Source organism: Zosterops lateralis (assembly GCF_965231275.1).
Source record: "Zosterops lateralis genome assembly, chromosome: 8".
NCBI classification, from domain to species: domain Eukaryota; kingdom Metazoa; phylum Chordata; class Aves; order Passeriformes; family Zosteropidae; genus Zosterops; species Zosterops lateralis.
In genome coordinates, this window is record NC_139768.1 from 14,618,859 (window position 1) to 14,632,469 (window position 13,611).

The 13,611-nt window shown below is 58.2% G+C and overlaps 1 protein-coding gene across 1 annotated transcript in view; it reads left to right on the forward strand.

The window, feature by feature from the left end:
• The window catches only part of SLIT1 (slit guidance ligand 1), a gene marked incomplete at its 5' end in the record, with an annotated part of 59,473 nt that extends 46,156 nt beyond the window's left edge, over positions 1–13,317 (forward strand). The window contains 23 exons of the mRNA XM_083866751.1: positions 32–55; positions 498–642; positions 776–850; positions 1,080–1,223; positions 1,483–1,626; positions 1,743–1,909; positions 2,965–3,097; positions 4,194–4,262; positions 4,653–4,724; positions 4,937–5,008; positions 5,314–5,385; positions 6,875–7,038; positions 7,359–7,483; positions 7,695–7,792; positions 8,449–8,588; positions 8,921–9,014; positions 9,182–9,319; positions 9,756–9,993; positions 10,081–10,211; positions 10,303–10,457; positions 10,528–10,816; positions 11,182–11,393; positions 11,479–13,317. Coding sequence (XP_083722877.1) covers positions 32–55; positions 498–642; positions 776–850; positions 1,080–1,223; positions 1,483–1,626; positions 1,743–1,909; positions 2,965–3,097; positions 4,194–4,262; positions 4,653–4,724; positions 4,937–5,008; positions 5,314–5,385; positions 6,875–7,038; positions 7,359–7,483; positions 7,695–7,792; positions 8,449–8,588; positions 8,921–9,014; positions 9,182–9,319; positions 9,756–9,993; positions 10,081–10,211; positions 10,303–10,457; positions 10,528–10,816; positions 11,182–11,393; positions 11,479–11,723 — 3,146 coding nt within the window. The 3' untranslated portion in view covers positions 11,724–13,317. The remainder of the gene's footprint in view (positions 1–31; positions 56–497; positions 643–775; positions 851–1,079; positions 1,224–1,482; positions 1,627–1,742; positions 1,910–2,964; positions 3,098–4,193; positions 4,263–4,652; positions 4,725–4,936; positions 5,009–5,313; positions 5,386–6,874; positions 7,039–7,358; positions 7,484–7,694; positions 7,793–8,448; positions 8,589–8,920; positions 9,015–9,181; positions 9,320–9,755; positions 9,994–10,080; positions 10,212–10,302; positions 10,458–10,527; positions 10,817–11,181; positions 11,394–11,478) is intronic.
• Positions 13,318–13,611: the final 294 nt, after the last annotated feature.

Below are 13,611 nucleotides of genomic sequence, written 5' to 3' on the forward strand. Positions count from 1 at the left end.
CAATGGGCTGATGTGCTTTTTTTTTTCGCAGCCAAAGAGCAGTATTTCATCCCAGGTGAGCAGAGGAGCCATACACATGTGCATGGGTGTGTGTGTGGTGCCCTTTTGGCCAGGCTGCCTGTGGGGATGTGCCAGAACCCCGTGGTGTGGCCCAGCAGAACTAGGCTTCATTTCCCACATGCTGGGTACCAGGATGTGCTGTGGCATCTCCCATCATGCCATTACCTGGATGGGCACAGAGGTGTCCCCAGAGTCCAGCTCTGTTTGCAGGAGGGTGGTTGGCAGTGCAGTGCCCTGTGTACCCAGGACAAATATCTCTGTAGATAAGCTGCTTTGGGCATAGAGAAGAGTAATATGTGCACAGGGGCTGGAATGAGGGGAGCTGGGGAAGAAAATGAGATCAGGGGGGGATATGGGAGGATCATAGGGAGAGGGGGGCGGAGCAGTCCCCCGTGCCTGTGCCTGTGGGAGCCCACGCTGCCTTCACCATCACACAGGGACAGAGGATTACCAGCTGAACAGTGAATGCAACAGTGACGTGGTCTGCCCCCCAAAGTGCCGCTGTGAATCTGGTGTGGTCGAGTGCTCCAACCTGAAACTCACCAAGATCCCAGATCGCATTCCACAGTCCACAGCTGAGCTGTAAGAGTCTACTCTATCACTCTGCCTTCCCTCCTGCAGCAGGCACCTTGCTGGCATTGGGGTTTGGCTTGGGGTTTGGGCTGTACCAGGCACTTTGCAGCCATCTTCTGAGCTCCCCTGCTGCCCACTCCAGGCGCCTGAACAACAATGAAATCTCCATCCTGGAGGCCACTGGCATTTTCAAGAAACTCCCACATCTGAAGAAAATGTGAGTATTGGGCAGGCACAGCCATGTCAGGAGTGCCCAAGGGCTGGGAAAGCACATGGGGGTCCTGATGCCAGGGCAGACTGGGGCATGTAATGCAGGGTGTGTCCCACCCTGAGGGTCCTCTGAGGGGCTGGCATCATGGGGGTGCTTAGTGGGATCTGGGGGAGGCAGAGTTCAGGATGAAGTCATGGCAGAGACCTCATCCCAGCCTGCTCTTCCCTCTTCACAGCAACCTCAGCAACAACAAGGTGTCAGAGATTGAGGATGGGGCATTTGAGGGGGCATCCTCTGTCAATGAGCTGCACCTCACTGTCAACCAGCTGGAGTCTGTGCGGAGTGGCATGTTCAGGGGCCTGGACGGGCTGAGGACACTGTGAGTCCCCTCTCCTCCATGAGCACCCAGATGGGGACGTCCTTATGCCTTGCCTCCCTTCAGGGCCAGCTCAGGATGCCTTGCCCACCAGCTGGCTGTATCCAGTGCTGGGGGGGGCAGGTTTTTGCTGCTCAGGGACTTGCTCAGGCTCATTCTGCTGCCCAGCACTGAGGTGGGCACAGCCTGAGCACTGCTAAGGTGGGTTTTGCCTGTGGTGCCTGCCTGTGTTGTAGGTGCCCTTGTTCTCTTCCCTCTGCAGGATGCTGAGGAACAACCGCATCAGCTGCATTCACAACGACAGCTTCACAGGGCTGCGCAACGTCCGCCTGCTCTCCCTGTATGACAACCAGATCAGCACAATTGCACCGGGCGCCTTTGACACACTGCAGTCCCTCTCCACACTGTATGTCCTGTGCCCCAGGGGATGTCCCCAGCCTGTCTGCCTTGCATCAGAGGGCTGCAGGCCCCCTTGCCTGGTGGTTGTTCAGGTGCTGCCCTTGTGCTCTTTCTCATGTGCAGGAACCTTCTCGCCAACCCCTTCAACTGCAACTGCCAGCTGGCCTGGCTGGGGGACTGGCTGCGCAAGAGGAAGATCGTGACAGGGAACCCTCGGTGCCAAAACCCTGACTTCCTCCGGCAGATCCCGCTCCAGGATGTGGCTTTCCCTGACTTCAGGTGTGAGGAAGGTAACTCATGGGCCCTGCAGCACCAAGGGTGAGGGGAGACCAGGCTGCTCTTCCCAGGATGACACCATGCTCCTTGTCCCAGCACCATGCTTGCTGCCAAGATGTGCCTGTGGCAAGGCAGTAGCTCAGGGGGTCCACAAATGCCCTCTCCTAATGATACAAAAGTTTCCCTTCCTGCTCTCCCGCCCTTGGGTACTCACATATCCACTCTGTAGCCAGTTTGCACCCACTGCACCTTGGGGCTCTTGTATGTAGGTGGGTCCATGCTGGCAAATGCCATGCCCTGGGTGCTGACAGGAGCAGATGTGAAGGCAAAGCCCTCTGGGATTCATCCTGCTCCTTCCTGCCTTCCCTTCTCAGCCTTGCACATGCACCGGAGCTGGCGGTGGGCAGATGGAGCAGACGGGGAGTGTGCGTGGGGAGAAAAACCTCTTTTAATTTTTTTTTTTAATTTAGAGCAGCTTTTGAGCCCTCTAGAAAATATTTACAAACAAATCATCCTTTCTTCTGCTTTCCCTCCTCCACCACATCAAAGACTGAAGGGTTGCATCCTGTGCCTTTCTAACAGTGTGAGATAGTGTACGGTTGTCCTAGGGATGCCTTTCCTGCAGGATTCCAGCGTCATGGCAGGGAGGGGAGGCAATGCCAGCTCCTCTGGCTGCTCAGCATAGGCTCTGCTTCATCTAACCTGTGTCAGGGAGATGCATGAAGGAGGTTGTTTCAGGAGGATTTGCAGGGCTGAGCCTCTTCTTCTGTGCCCTTACCTACGTTTTCCCTATGACTGCATTTTTGCATGAAAATTGTGAAAATCAGCAGCCCTGAGCTGGCTGGTTGTATCCACGCCAGTGGGGCAGGTGATTTCTGGGTGCAGGACCAATTCCTGCACTGCTAATTCCTGACTGCTACTTCCTGCAACACCCTGCTTTGGGGGCAGGGGAGGATGGTTGGCATGGGAGGGCAGCCATCCTAGGCAGGCACAAGGCATTGAATCAGGCCTCACACAATGCCCAAGGGCTGGACCCTGCTGACCTGGTGGCTTTCCATGCCTGGTGCAGGTAAGGAGGAGACCAGCTGCATCCCCCGGCCCCAGTGCCCGCAGGAATGCACCTGCCTCGACACAGTTGTCCGCTGCAGCAACAAGCACCTCAAAGCCTTGCCCAAGGGGATCCCCAAGAATGTCACAGAGCTGTGAGTAGTGGGCAAGTACCCAAGCTCTCCCTCTAACCCTTCATCAACTTTACTCTGGGTGAGGGGCCTCTGCTGTGGGGTTGCAGGTGTCAGGGCAGAGACTCCTGGGCTCCTCCCCACAACCCCATCCTGGCCTGGTAGTGGGAGTAGGACCCCACCCATCCAAGGTATCCTGTTCAGCCCCAACACCAGCAAGTGTCTCAGCAAAAGTCTCTCTGATGATTCAGGGCTATCAAAGGTATTGTGCAAGAGACATTGTCACCCAGCAGCTGAGACCCTTGTCTTTGGCCCTTGGGAGGGGACAGTGAGGGACAACCACTCCCTGCAGCTGTGGTCCCCATGAAGCCATGCAGCTCAGGGCTCTGTGGTTCCCAGGAGCCTGCCATCAGCAGCAGGGACAGGGGCACCCTATTTTTGCCATTCCCTCTCACCACAGCTGCAGGGATGCCTTGGCAGCACCAGCCTCAAGCACATGGGCAATGGGATGTGGTTTGCTTGAGGTCAGGCACCCATCAGTGTGGGTGTCAGGGAGATAGCCATGCAGCCATGCCAGAGCTGAATGTGCAGACTCTGATGCCCATCACCATGAAAGGGGCTCCATATACATCTGGGATGAGGGATGACAGCAAGTCCTCTGTGCAGGGGGTGCAGGCACTGGTTGGGCACATACATATATATATATGCATACCACCCCTGCAGCCCCCTCCACTGTCTTGCACACTCCTCCTCTCTCCACATCCTGTGCCATCTCTCACATTCTCACACATGCCTTGGGAATGGTTACAGCCTCCCACGCTCCCATCAGATGTATAAACGTGGCACATTTGCTGGCTGTGCCTGCACACATAGGCTGTGGGGAGAGTGTTCCTAGGGACATGCCTGCAAACCCAGGTGTGCTCATGCGCTCACACACTAGCTCCCCTGCCAGCCCAGGAGTCTCCTGCAAGCCCTTTGGGCCCTGGGTGCAGGAGGGAGGTGATGCTGGAGATGCTTTTTGAAGCCTGTAGTCCGTGGTGGTGCACAGGAGAAAGAGGGAGAAGAGGGAGGGATCTCCTGCTTCTCAGTCACCCTGAGGTGCTTTTGTTCTCCCTTGCAGCTACCTAGATGGAAACCAGTTCACTCAGGTCCCGGGGCAGCTCTCTACCTTCAAGTATCTGCAGCTTGTGTAAGTAGCCAGGAGCAGAAGCCCAGGGAGCTGGAAGCACTGCTGGAACTTGTGGGTGAGGGCAGGGGCTGTCTCCATGGTGTGTGATCCCAAGGAGGGGTCTGGCAGTGTGTGAGGACCCCTGACATCCCTCTGTGTCCCCCCTCTGCTCTGGAACACAACTGACTGCCAGTGATGCTCAGCCTCTGGCTGCTCACCACCTGGTGCCAGGCATGGAACAGAGAGGGGACAAGTGGCATTGCTGCCATCACCCTGTGTGACAGCCCTGCTGCTCCCTTGGAGGCTGTGATATGCTGCTGTTTACAGCCCATTGCAGCTGAGCCAGGCTGGGGAGCAGTGAGAGGGGACAGGCCCCAGCTGGCTCCAAGCCCTGGCATTTCTGTTTTCCAGCGATCTGAGCAACAACAAGATAAGCTCCCTGAGCAACTCCTCCTTCACCAACATGAGCCAGCTCACCACCCTGTAAGTGAGATCCCTGCAGTGCCACACTGGGCTGCTGCCCAGCTGAGCTGTTCTAGGGGACCCTGAAGACTGGAGGTGCTGGGTATACCAGGGTCTCCACCCTCTGTCTGGGTGAAGCTGTGGTTTGAGATGCAGCAGTGTGGGGCAGTGTGTAGCCCAGGGTGGGTTTCTTGCCAACACACAGAGCTGTGTTGCCTACTTCCCTTCTGCAGGATCCTCAGCTACAACTCCCTGCAGTGCATCCCTCCGCTGGCCTTCGAGGGCCTCCGCTCCCTGCGGCTGCTGTAAGTACCTGCCCAAAGCCCTGCCGCTCTGCTCAGTGCCTTGCTTGGCCCCTTCTCTGCTGCTGTCCATGTCCCTGTGTCCCCTGTGCCCACTTGGAGCTGGGTGCATGCAGGTGGGCAGGGTAGAGGCTGCAGGAGAAGCACAGGAAGGTTCATCTGCTCTCACAGCAGATGGTACATTTGCAACAGTGACAATGTGGTGGGGTCCAGCTCTGCCACCCACACCTGGACATGTGGGATGGGGCCACAGTCCTTGCTGCCCACCTTGGAGCCCTGGGCATTGCAGGACCTTCTGTTCTCTGCAGGTCTCTCCATGGCAATGACATTTCCAGCCTCCCCGAAGGCATCTTCGCAGATGTCACCTCCCTGTCCCACCTGTGAGTATCTCTTCCCACTCCTCAGGGCTCAGGGCTGGATGCAGGTTCCATAGACTTAAAAACTACTGGCTGAGCTTGACTTCTCTGAAGGGTGACCTGCCTTCTCCCCTCTTCTCTATGCTTGTACCTGCAACATCATTTGTTGGATAGTGCTGTGACCTGCTGCCCAAGCTCAGATCCAGGTGTGCAGCTGAGTCTGCCTGTGCAGCTGGGATGTCCCTATGGTCTTAGGTGAATATGGTATGGGGTCCTTCCCCAATCCACCAAATCTCCAGGGTCCCCCAAGATGTAGGTCAAACCATGCAAAGTAGTGTCACAGCTGTGGGTTGGCAGGGGCTGTTCTGACACACACCAGGGTGTTGTTAGCCTTATGCCAGTGCACTTCCCTGCAACAACCCCCCAGTCTGTCATCAAGTATCCTCCTGCCAGTGGTGGTGTTTCAGCTGCTCTTTGAGTGAGCCTGCAGGCCAGGGAGCATTGCCCTATATCCACCACCCAGGGCCAGGGTGTAACTTTGCTCACAGTGTCTTTTTGGTCTCCTCCCTGTCTCTTAACTAAGCTATTCCCAGCTGCCTGCTCTTGGCATTCTGGGCTTCTCAGGCTGTTCCTTCAGTCTGTAAAGAGCAGCTTGATACCCAGTTGTGCCTCTTTGGTTTTTGGGGAGAAATACTGCTTGCTCTACTCCAATTTCCCTTGGCCGTGCTGCCTTCACTGCAGACAGCTGGCACTGCCAGTTCCCACAGGCTGAGCTGTGTCATAGCCAGTGGTGCAGGTGCTGTAGGACCAGGTTAGTCAGCCCCAGCAGATCTGCTGTCCCTACTGCCTGCCCTCTGGGCTGCCATCTCCTTCTTTTGTCACATGTATTGGTCACACTGGCCCTCCATCACTGCTGACCTTTGCAGTCAAGGATTCAGAGACATCCAGGTCCTCCATCTCCCACATCGTCCTCTGCTTCCATATCCTTCTCTGCTGGAGAAGAGCAAACTTTCCCCCTCCTTCTCTCCTAGAGCAATTCCTTGCTTTCCCACTGCTGTGGCTGTGACCCACTGCTCAATTCCCACCAGCCCACTCCTGTGTCTCTGTCCTGCAGGCTTGTGCAGCAGAGCCAGGGCTGGCCCTGAAGCTCCCATGCAGGTCCTATTGTTTCTGCATGGCCTCAAGGTACTTTGCCCAGTTTGCTGGCCCCAGGCAGCTTTGCCTGTGTTCTGGAGAGGGACTGCCAAGAATTTCTGTGTGGGCAGTGGAGGAGAGCCCCAGGGCAGAGCACAGAGCACTAGATGGGCTGTGGATCTCGCAGCAGGGTGGTCTAACTGGACACTATTGTGGGGCTGTGTGTCCCAGTCCTCCCATTGTGGGCAGCACCTCTGGTGGGTCCAGAACTGGAGGAGCACTGGTTTGCCCATCATGTGGCATCCTGGTCAAGTGACAGAGTTGTGCCCAGTTCCCTCTGTGTGGCAGCAGGTGCAATTTTGCCCCTCTCCTCGTGCAGAGCCATCGGGGCCAACCCCCTGTACTGCAGCTGCAACCTGCGCTGGCTCTCCAGCTGGGTCAAGACGGGGTACAAGGAGCCAGGCATTGCCCGCTGCGCTGGGCCCCCCGACATGGAAGGAAAGCTGCTGCTCACCACCCCTGCCAAGAAATTCGAGTGCCAAGGTGAGAGGTGCCCATGCTGTCTATCCATACCCTCTTCTGGGCACCGAGCAGAGTGATGCTTTGGCTCCAGGATTTTTTTTGTTGAGGTGCCTTGTGGAGGAGGGGGACCAGGTTGCTTCCATCCTCTTACCTGACTGGTGGCACTTCCCCAGTGACTGAACAAACCTGTGGCTTTCCCATTGCCTGGTGCAAAGCCCCTTGGACAGGCTCTGCTCCCAGCAACCCCAGAGGCTCTGGGGAGCAACCCCAGGTGCCCACAAAAGGACACGTCTACATCACTCCTTGCACTGACGGTCATCTCTGTGCCTCCCATCCCACAGGTCCACCTGCCCTGAGCGTCCAGGCCAAGTGCAACCCGTGCCTCTCCAGCCCCTGTCAGAATCAGGGCACCTGCCACAATGACCCCCTTGGCTCCTACCGCTGTGCCTGTCCCAGTGGCTACAAGGTACCCTGGTCCCAGGGGTCCCCAGTGCGTGGGGACATGTCCCTGCAGAGGGCAGGGGAACAGAGCAGAGCCTCTGCCATGCCCCTGGGTCTTGCTGCCTGTGGGACCACCTACCCTCCCTGTGTGCCACAGCATCCTCCTGAGTGGGAAGGGGAGAGCTGGGCGGGTGCTGTGGCACCCTTCTCCCTCCCACCTTTCCATTCTTCCCCAGGGCAGGGACTGCGAGGTGGCACTCAGTGGCTGCTCCTCCAACCCCTGTGCCAACGGAGGGACCTGCCAGCCTCAGGAGGGGGAAGGAGCTGGGTTCAGGTGAGTGCTGGACAGGAACCAATGAAAAGTGGGTGTTTGAGCAGTAGCATGGTGCCCTGGCATCCCATGGAGAGAAGTGCTGATACTTCCTTTGCCTCCTGCATGCTCCCTTGGGCATATAGCTGGGATATTGCATTTGAATGGGAGCTCCAGCTCATGTTGTCTGACTCCACTTCCCCATGCCCCCCAGCCCAAAAGGCTCCTGTGCTGAGGTCAGTGGGGGAGAGGAGGGTACCATCACCGCAGGAGCCAGGGGGCAGTAGAGGGGTTTGGGATTGGAACTGGTTGCTGTGGTTCTGGAGTCACTGCTGCTCCCTGCGGGGCTGCCTTATCCTCACACAACCCTCACTGCCCTGAATGCTTTAGGCCATTCTAGGAATCAGGCTGCAATCAGGAGCTGAAAATAGTTGGCAGGCTGGGGGTGAGGAGGTAGGCTGTGCAGCCCCTCCCTGTGCTGAGAAGCCTCTCAGCCTGTTGTTGTGGCAACACAGCATCCTTGGGCAGGCTGTGCTGCCACCCACCCCTGTGCCCAGTGTTTGACAGGAGGACACCAAACCCAGCTCTTTGACAAGGTCCTGTGCTGGTCATCTTGGGGGAGGCACCCCAAAATGTTCTGTTTCATTTTTCTCCTTGACACTGCCCTGGCTCTGTGGCAGGTGCCTGTGCCCAGTGGGCTTCGAGGGCCCAAGCTGCCACTCCACCAGCGACCCCTGCAAGGAGCACAGCTGCAAGAATGGGGGCTCCTGTGTGCCCAGTGCCACCAACTACACCTGCCTTTGTCCTGCTCACTACACAGGTACCTGGAATGAGCCTAGCCATCCCTAAATGGCACAGACCTGGCATGGGAATGTGCCCAGTGCTTCTACCCACCCGTGAAGGCTAAATAGCTCCTCTGCCTGCTGTCTCAATGCCCATCACCATGGCCTCTTGGCACAGCTGTCTTGAATTTGGGTACACCCAGCTGAACCCCCACACTCTGGGATGCCCTCAGTGCCTGGCTCAGGCAGGAGCTGCCTCCAGGGGAGGAGAACCCTGTGCCCATGGGGTGAAAGCTGTGGGCTTAGCATGGGGACTGGGGCTGCTCCTCTGGTCCTGGAGCTGCTGGGCACCCCCTCTTCTGCCTTGCAGGGGAATTCTGTGAGCAGCCGCCCAATTTCTGCTCAGATGAGCTCAACCCCTGCCAGCATGACTCCACCTGCATCTCCACCAGCCAGGGGCCCAGGTGAGCCCCCTCCTCTGCAAACCACTTTTTCTGGCTGCCCGGGAATGGGTAGATTTTCTTTTTGGGACTGCAGTAAGGGGGGAGAGGGGGGTTACAAGGGGAGGAGCGGGCACCCACCGATGTGAGGGGGAAGGAAGGGGCAGCCTCGAGCCCCCCACCTGTCCCAGGTGTGAGTGTGCACCCGGCTATGTGGGGAGCAACTGCAGCGAGGACTTCGACGACTGCCAGGACCACCGGTGCCAGAACAATGCCCGCTGCCTGGATGAGGTGAATGGCTACTCCTGCCTCTGCACCGAGGGCTACAGGTACCACCAGGAAGACAAGGGACACCTGGGGTAGTGGGGGTGGTTATGTGTCACTGCAGAAGGGACAAGTCTTGGCTACCAAGTCCATCCATCCATCCATCCATCCATCCATCCATCCATCCATCCATCCGTCCATCCATCTGTCCATCCGTCTGTCCGTCCGTCCGTCCGTCCGTCCATCCTCAGTGTGAGAGGAAGGAGTGAGGCTGGGAGTGTGTGTCTCTGGGGGTGGAGGCTGGGGGAAGCCAGCATCATTGGGGAGGGACCCCAGGGCACAACTCAGCATCCAGGCATCCCTGTGATGGCAGTTTCTGGGAGAGCCTAGCCTCCCCAGGGACCCCAAGTCAGGGGCGTGCTGTCAGAGTCCCATGGGGCATTGGGCAGGGTGTAGGGCTCTTTCCCAGCTCTCGGCCCAGCAGCACCCTTGGCCCCACAGTGGCCAGCTCTGCGAGATGCCGCCCCACACCTCTGGCCAGCCTGGCCTCTGTGAGCGAGCTGAATGCCAGAACGGGGCCCCGTGTGTCGAGCGGGGCGCCCGTGCCCTGTGCCAGTGCCTGCCTGGCTTTGGTGGCCCCAAATGTGAGAAGCTGCTGAGCGTCAACTTTGTGGACCGGGACACGTACCTGCAATTCACTGACCTGCAAGACTGGCCCCGGGCCAATATCACCCTTCAGGTGAGGGCTGGGGGGGCATGGGGACATTGAGGGATGGCATTGGGGGTCTGCCCCAGGGATGTGGGCTCCCACCCCTCTCTCTGGCAGGTCTCCACGGCTGAAGGCAATGGCATCCTGCTGTACAATGGTGACAGCGACCACATGGCTGTGGAGCTGTACCAAGGCCATGTGAGGGTCAGCTATGACCCTGGCACCCACCCCAGCTCAGCCATCTACAGGTATCTGGCACCCCTTCTCCACTCACTGGGGACCTCCGCCCCCATTGCTTCGGCCTGGGGGCATCCCCAGTGACCCAGCAATCCCTGCCAGTGCTGAGACCATCAACGACGGGCAGTTCCACACTGTGGAGCTGGTGACCTTCGACCAGATGGTGAACCTGTCCATCGATGGTGGCAGCCCCATGACCATGGACAACTCGGGCAAGCACTACACGCTGAATAGCGAGGCTCCCCTCTACGTGGGAGGTAGGACAGGGACTGGGTGATGGAGGGCATGGGGGGCATCTGGGTGTGCTGATGGTCCTGCTCTCCCCAGGAATGCCTGTGGATGTCAACTCGGCTGCCTTCCGCCTCTGGCAGCTTCTCAATGGCACCAGCTTCCACGGGTGCATCCGCAACCTCTACATCAACAATGAGCTGCAGGACTTCACCAAGACGCGGATGACGCCAGGGGTGGTGCCGGGCTGCGAGCCCTGCCGCAAGCTCTACTGCCTGCATGGCATCTGCCAGCCCTCAGGCGCCCAGGGCCCTGTCTGCCACTGTGAGCCTGGCTGGGATGGGCCCCACTGTGACCAGCCCCGTGGTGGTCCCTGCCAGGGGCACAAGTGAGTGCCCTCACCCCACTGTCAGCCCTTCCTGCCCCTCCCACTGGCTGCTCACCCTGTCCTGTGGCTGGTTCCTGGTGCTGCTGCATCAATGGGTCCCGTGCCATCACAGTGGTGCTGTGTCACTGCCCTGCCATGCTAGTAGCACTGAGTTGTGCCAGGCTGTTCTGTGCTGGTGCCATGCCAGAGCCACACCTGTGCTGTGCCATGATGGCAGCATTGTACCAGGTGGTGCTGTATCAGTCACAATAAAAACAGTTGCTGTGCTGGTGCTTAGCCACGCCATGCTCAGTACTGGTGGGCTGTGCATGCTGGTGCCTCACCGTGCCATGCCAGCAGGTCCTGACAGCATCGTGTGCCCACAGGTGTGTGCATGGGCTTTGCCTGCCCCTTGATGCCCTCTCCTACAGTTGCCAGTGCCATGAGGGCTACCAGGGCGCACTCTGCAATCAGCCTGCCGAACCACCCGACCCCTGCCGCGACCAGCCCTGTGTCCATGGCCACTGCCACCTCACCCCAGGTGGCCAGCCCACCTGTGAGTGCCATGATGGCTATACCGGAGCCCTCTGTGACCAAGGTAGGTACTGAGGAGGTGGGTGTCCAGGGCAAGCAGCCCTATGCCACGACACCAGGCTGACCATTGCTGTCCCACCATCCCACAGAACCGGAGTGCCGCGGGGAGCCGGTGCGGGACTACCACCAGGTGCAGCGGGGCTATGCCATCTGCCAGACGACGCGGCCGGTGGCCTGGGTGGAATGCCGGGGGACCTGCGGTGGCCCTGACGCCAGTTGCTGCACTGGGCTGCGGCTCCGGCGCAGGAAATACGCCTTTGAGTGCAGCAACGGTTCCACCTTTGTGGAGGAGGTGGAGAAGCCCAGCAAGTGTGGCTGCAGCCAGTGCCTGTGAGCAGCCACTGGCCCTGCAGAGCCGGGGGGCTGGTGGGGAGAACTCCCCGAGCCAAGGACCTCACTTTACACTGCAGCCATGGTGCTGCTCTCTGGGTGTTCCGAACTGCAGCTGCATCTGAGGAGCCCAGCAGAGGGTAGAGCTGGTGCATCTAGAAGGTTGGGAAGGAAACAGGAAAAAAAAAAGAAAAAAAAAAAAAAGAAAAAAAAAAAAAAGAAAAAAAACCAACACACAAACAAAGCAAATGTGTAGATAGAGATTTTTTTTAAGAACTGCAGCTACACAGATGTGTGGATATGGAGTGGGCACCCTGCCCAGCTGCCCCGTCCTCTCCCTGTGGCACTCTGCCTCCTTGCCAGTGAAGCCCCACAGCCATGGAGGGCAGTGCCTGCATCCCGGGTGAGTCCCCTCCCTGGCAGCCCTGTCCCCTTGCATTAGCCCAGTGATCTGAGGGCTTTTCCAACAGCTTAGACAGGAGGAGGGAGGCCTGACCTGGCAGAGCCTTGTGATCTATGGCAAGCCATGGCTTACAGTAGGCTGCGTAGTGTAACCACTGTCCTGCGGTCCTGGTGAGCCCAGACGTGGTTTCCTGTCCTCTCCTCCAGCAGCTCTGGTCTCTCTCCCTGCAGGGTGTTGGAGCCCAAAGTACCCCAGATAATGTCCCCAGTTCTGTGGCCTCAGCCTGACCCTCTGGTGACAGCCCCCGTCTGTGCATGCAGGCTGGGCTCTGCAGCCATGCAGAGCATGCATGGGGCCAGCTCACTGTGGTCACATCAGGGTCACACTGGTGGAGCAGGACCAGGGCCGTGCCAGGCACACTGAATGGGAGACAGGCACCAGTGCACAGATGTTCCTGAGGGTTCCAGTGCCAACCTGCCCTGTGCCATGGGGTCAGCACTGTGCCATTCATGTGGAGAGGGCCCCAAGCCAGGTGGCTCTGCACAGAGGTGGGAGCTGTTGAGGGCAGCACAGAAATCCCTTTTTTCCAGACCCTGTCCTGGGGGAGCAGGCCTGCAGCTGGGCAAAGATGCCCCATGTCCCACTGATGCAGCCAGCAGGAGCAAGAGGCTGCTGGGACAGCTGGGATGCAGGTTTGCCATGCCCATCACTGGGGCCTTAGTCTTGTGTGTGCCAAGTTGAAGAGGCTGAAGATGTCCAAACCTGCAAGTCTGGAGCCAACATCACTGCCAGGGCAAGACCCACCAGCTCTTGGACTCAAGTGCCCATACCCAGTGTCTCTCCAAAGCCTAGGGCATATGCTGGACTGGTGTGGGAGCAGAGGCACACAGGGAGCTCCTGCCAGGGTACTGCATGCACCCAACATCCACAGCAGCATCACCTCTATGACTGTGGGGGCCAAGGATAGTGGGGGCCCAGCCTGGGACTGCACATGGCTGGACAGTGAAACACCACATCACCCTGGTGAACAGACTCATCCCAGAGCTGCAGTCCTGGGTCTCTCCATCACACGGCTCCAGCACTTTGGCTTCAAGTCTGCACTGCCAGCTGTGGCCGGGCTGCAGGCACCTCCACTGGATACACCCAGCTCTGCAGGTGCTGTCACCATCCCTACTCACCACTGGCATCCAGGGCATCTCCACCACCACAGGGATGTGTTTCTGCCACAAATGCCCTCTCCATGGGAGCTCCTCTGCAGAGAGGAGCTGGGATGCGTCTCATTTTGCCTGTGGCCCACCTGGGGCTTGGTTGTGTTGTGTTTCTGTTCTTGCTGTACGCTAACCGCTAAAGTATCTCTTTATACAGAATACTTACAGATTCTAATATATATTTGTATTTCATTTTGTTATAGTATTTTTATATGTTTGGGGTCAACAAATGATGTTTTCTTTTTGTTTACAGATGCTACTGGGCAGGAAAATGACGGTGG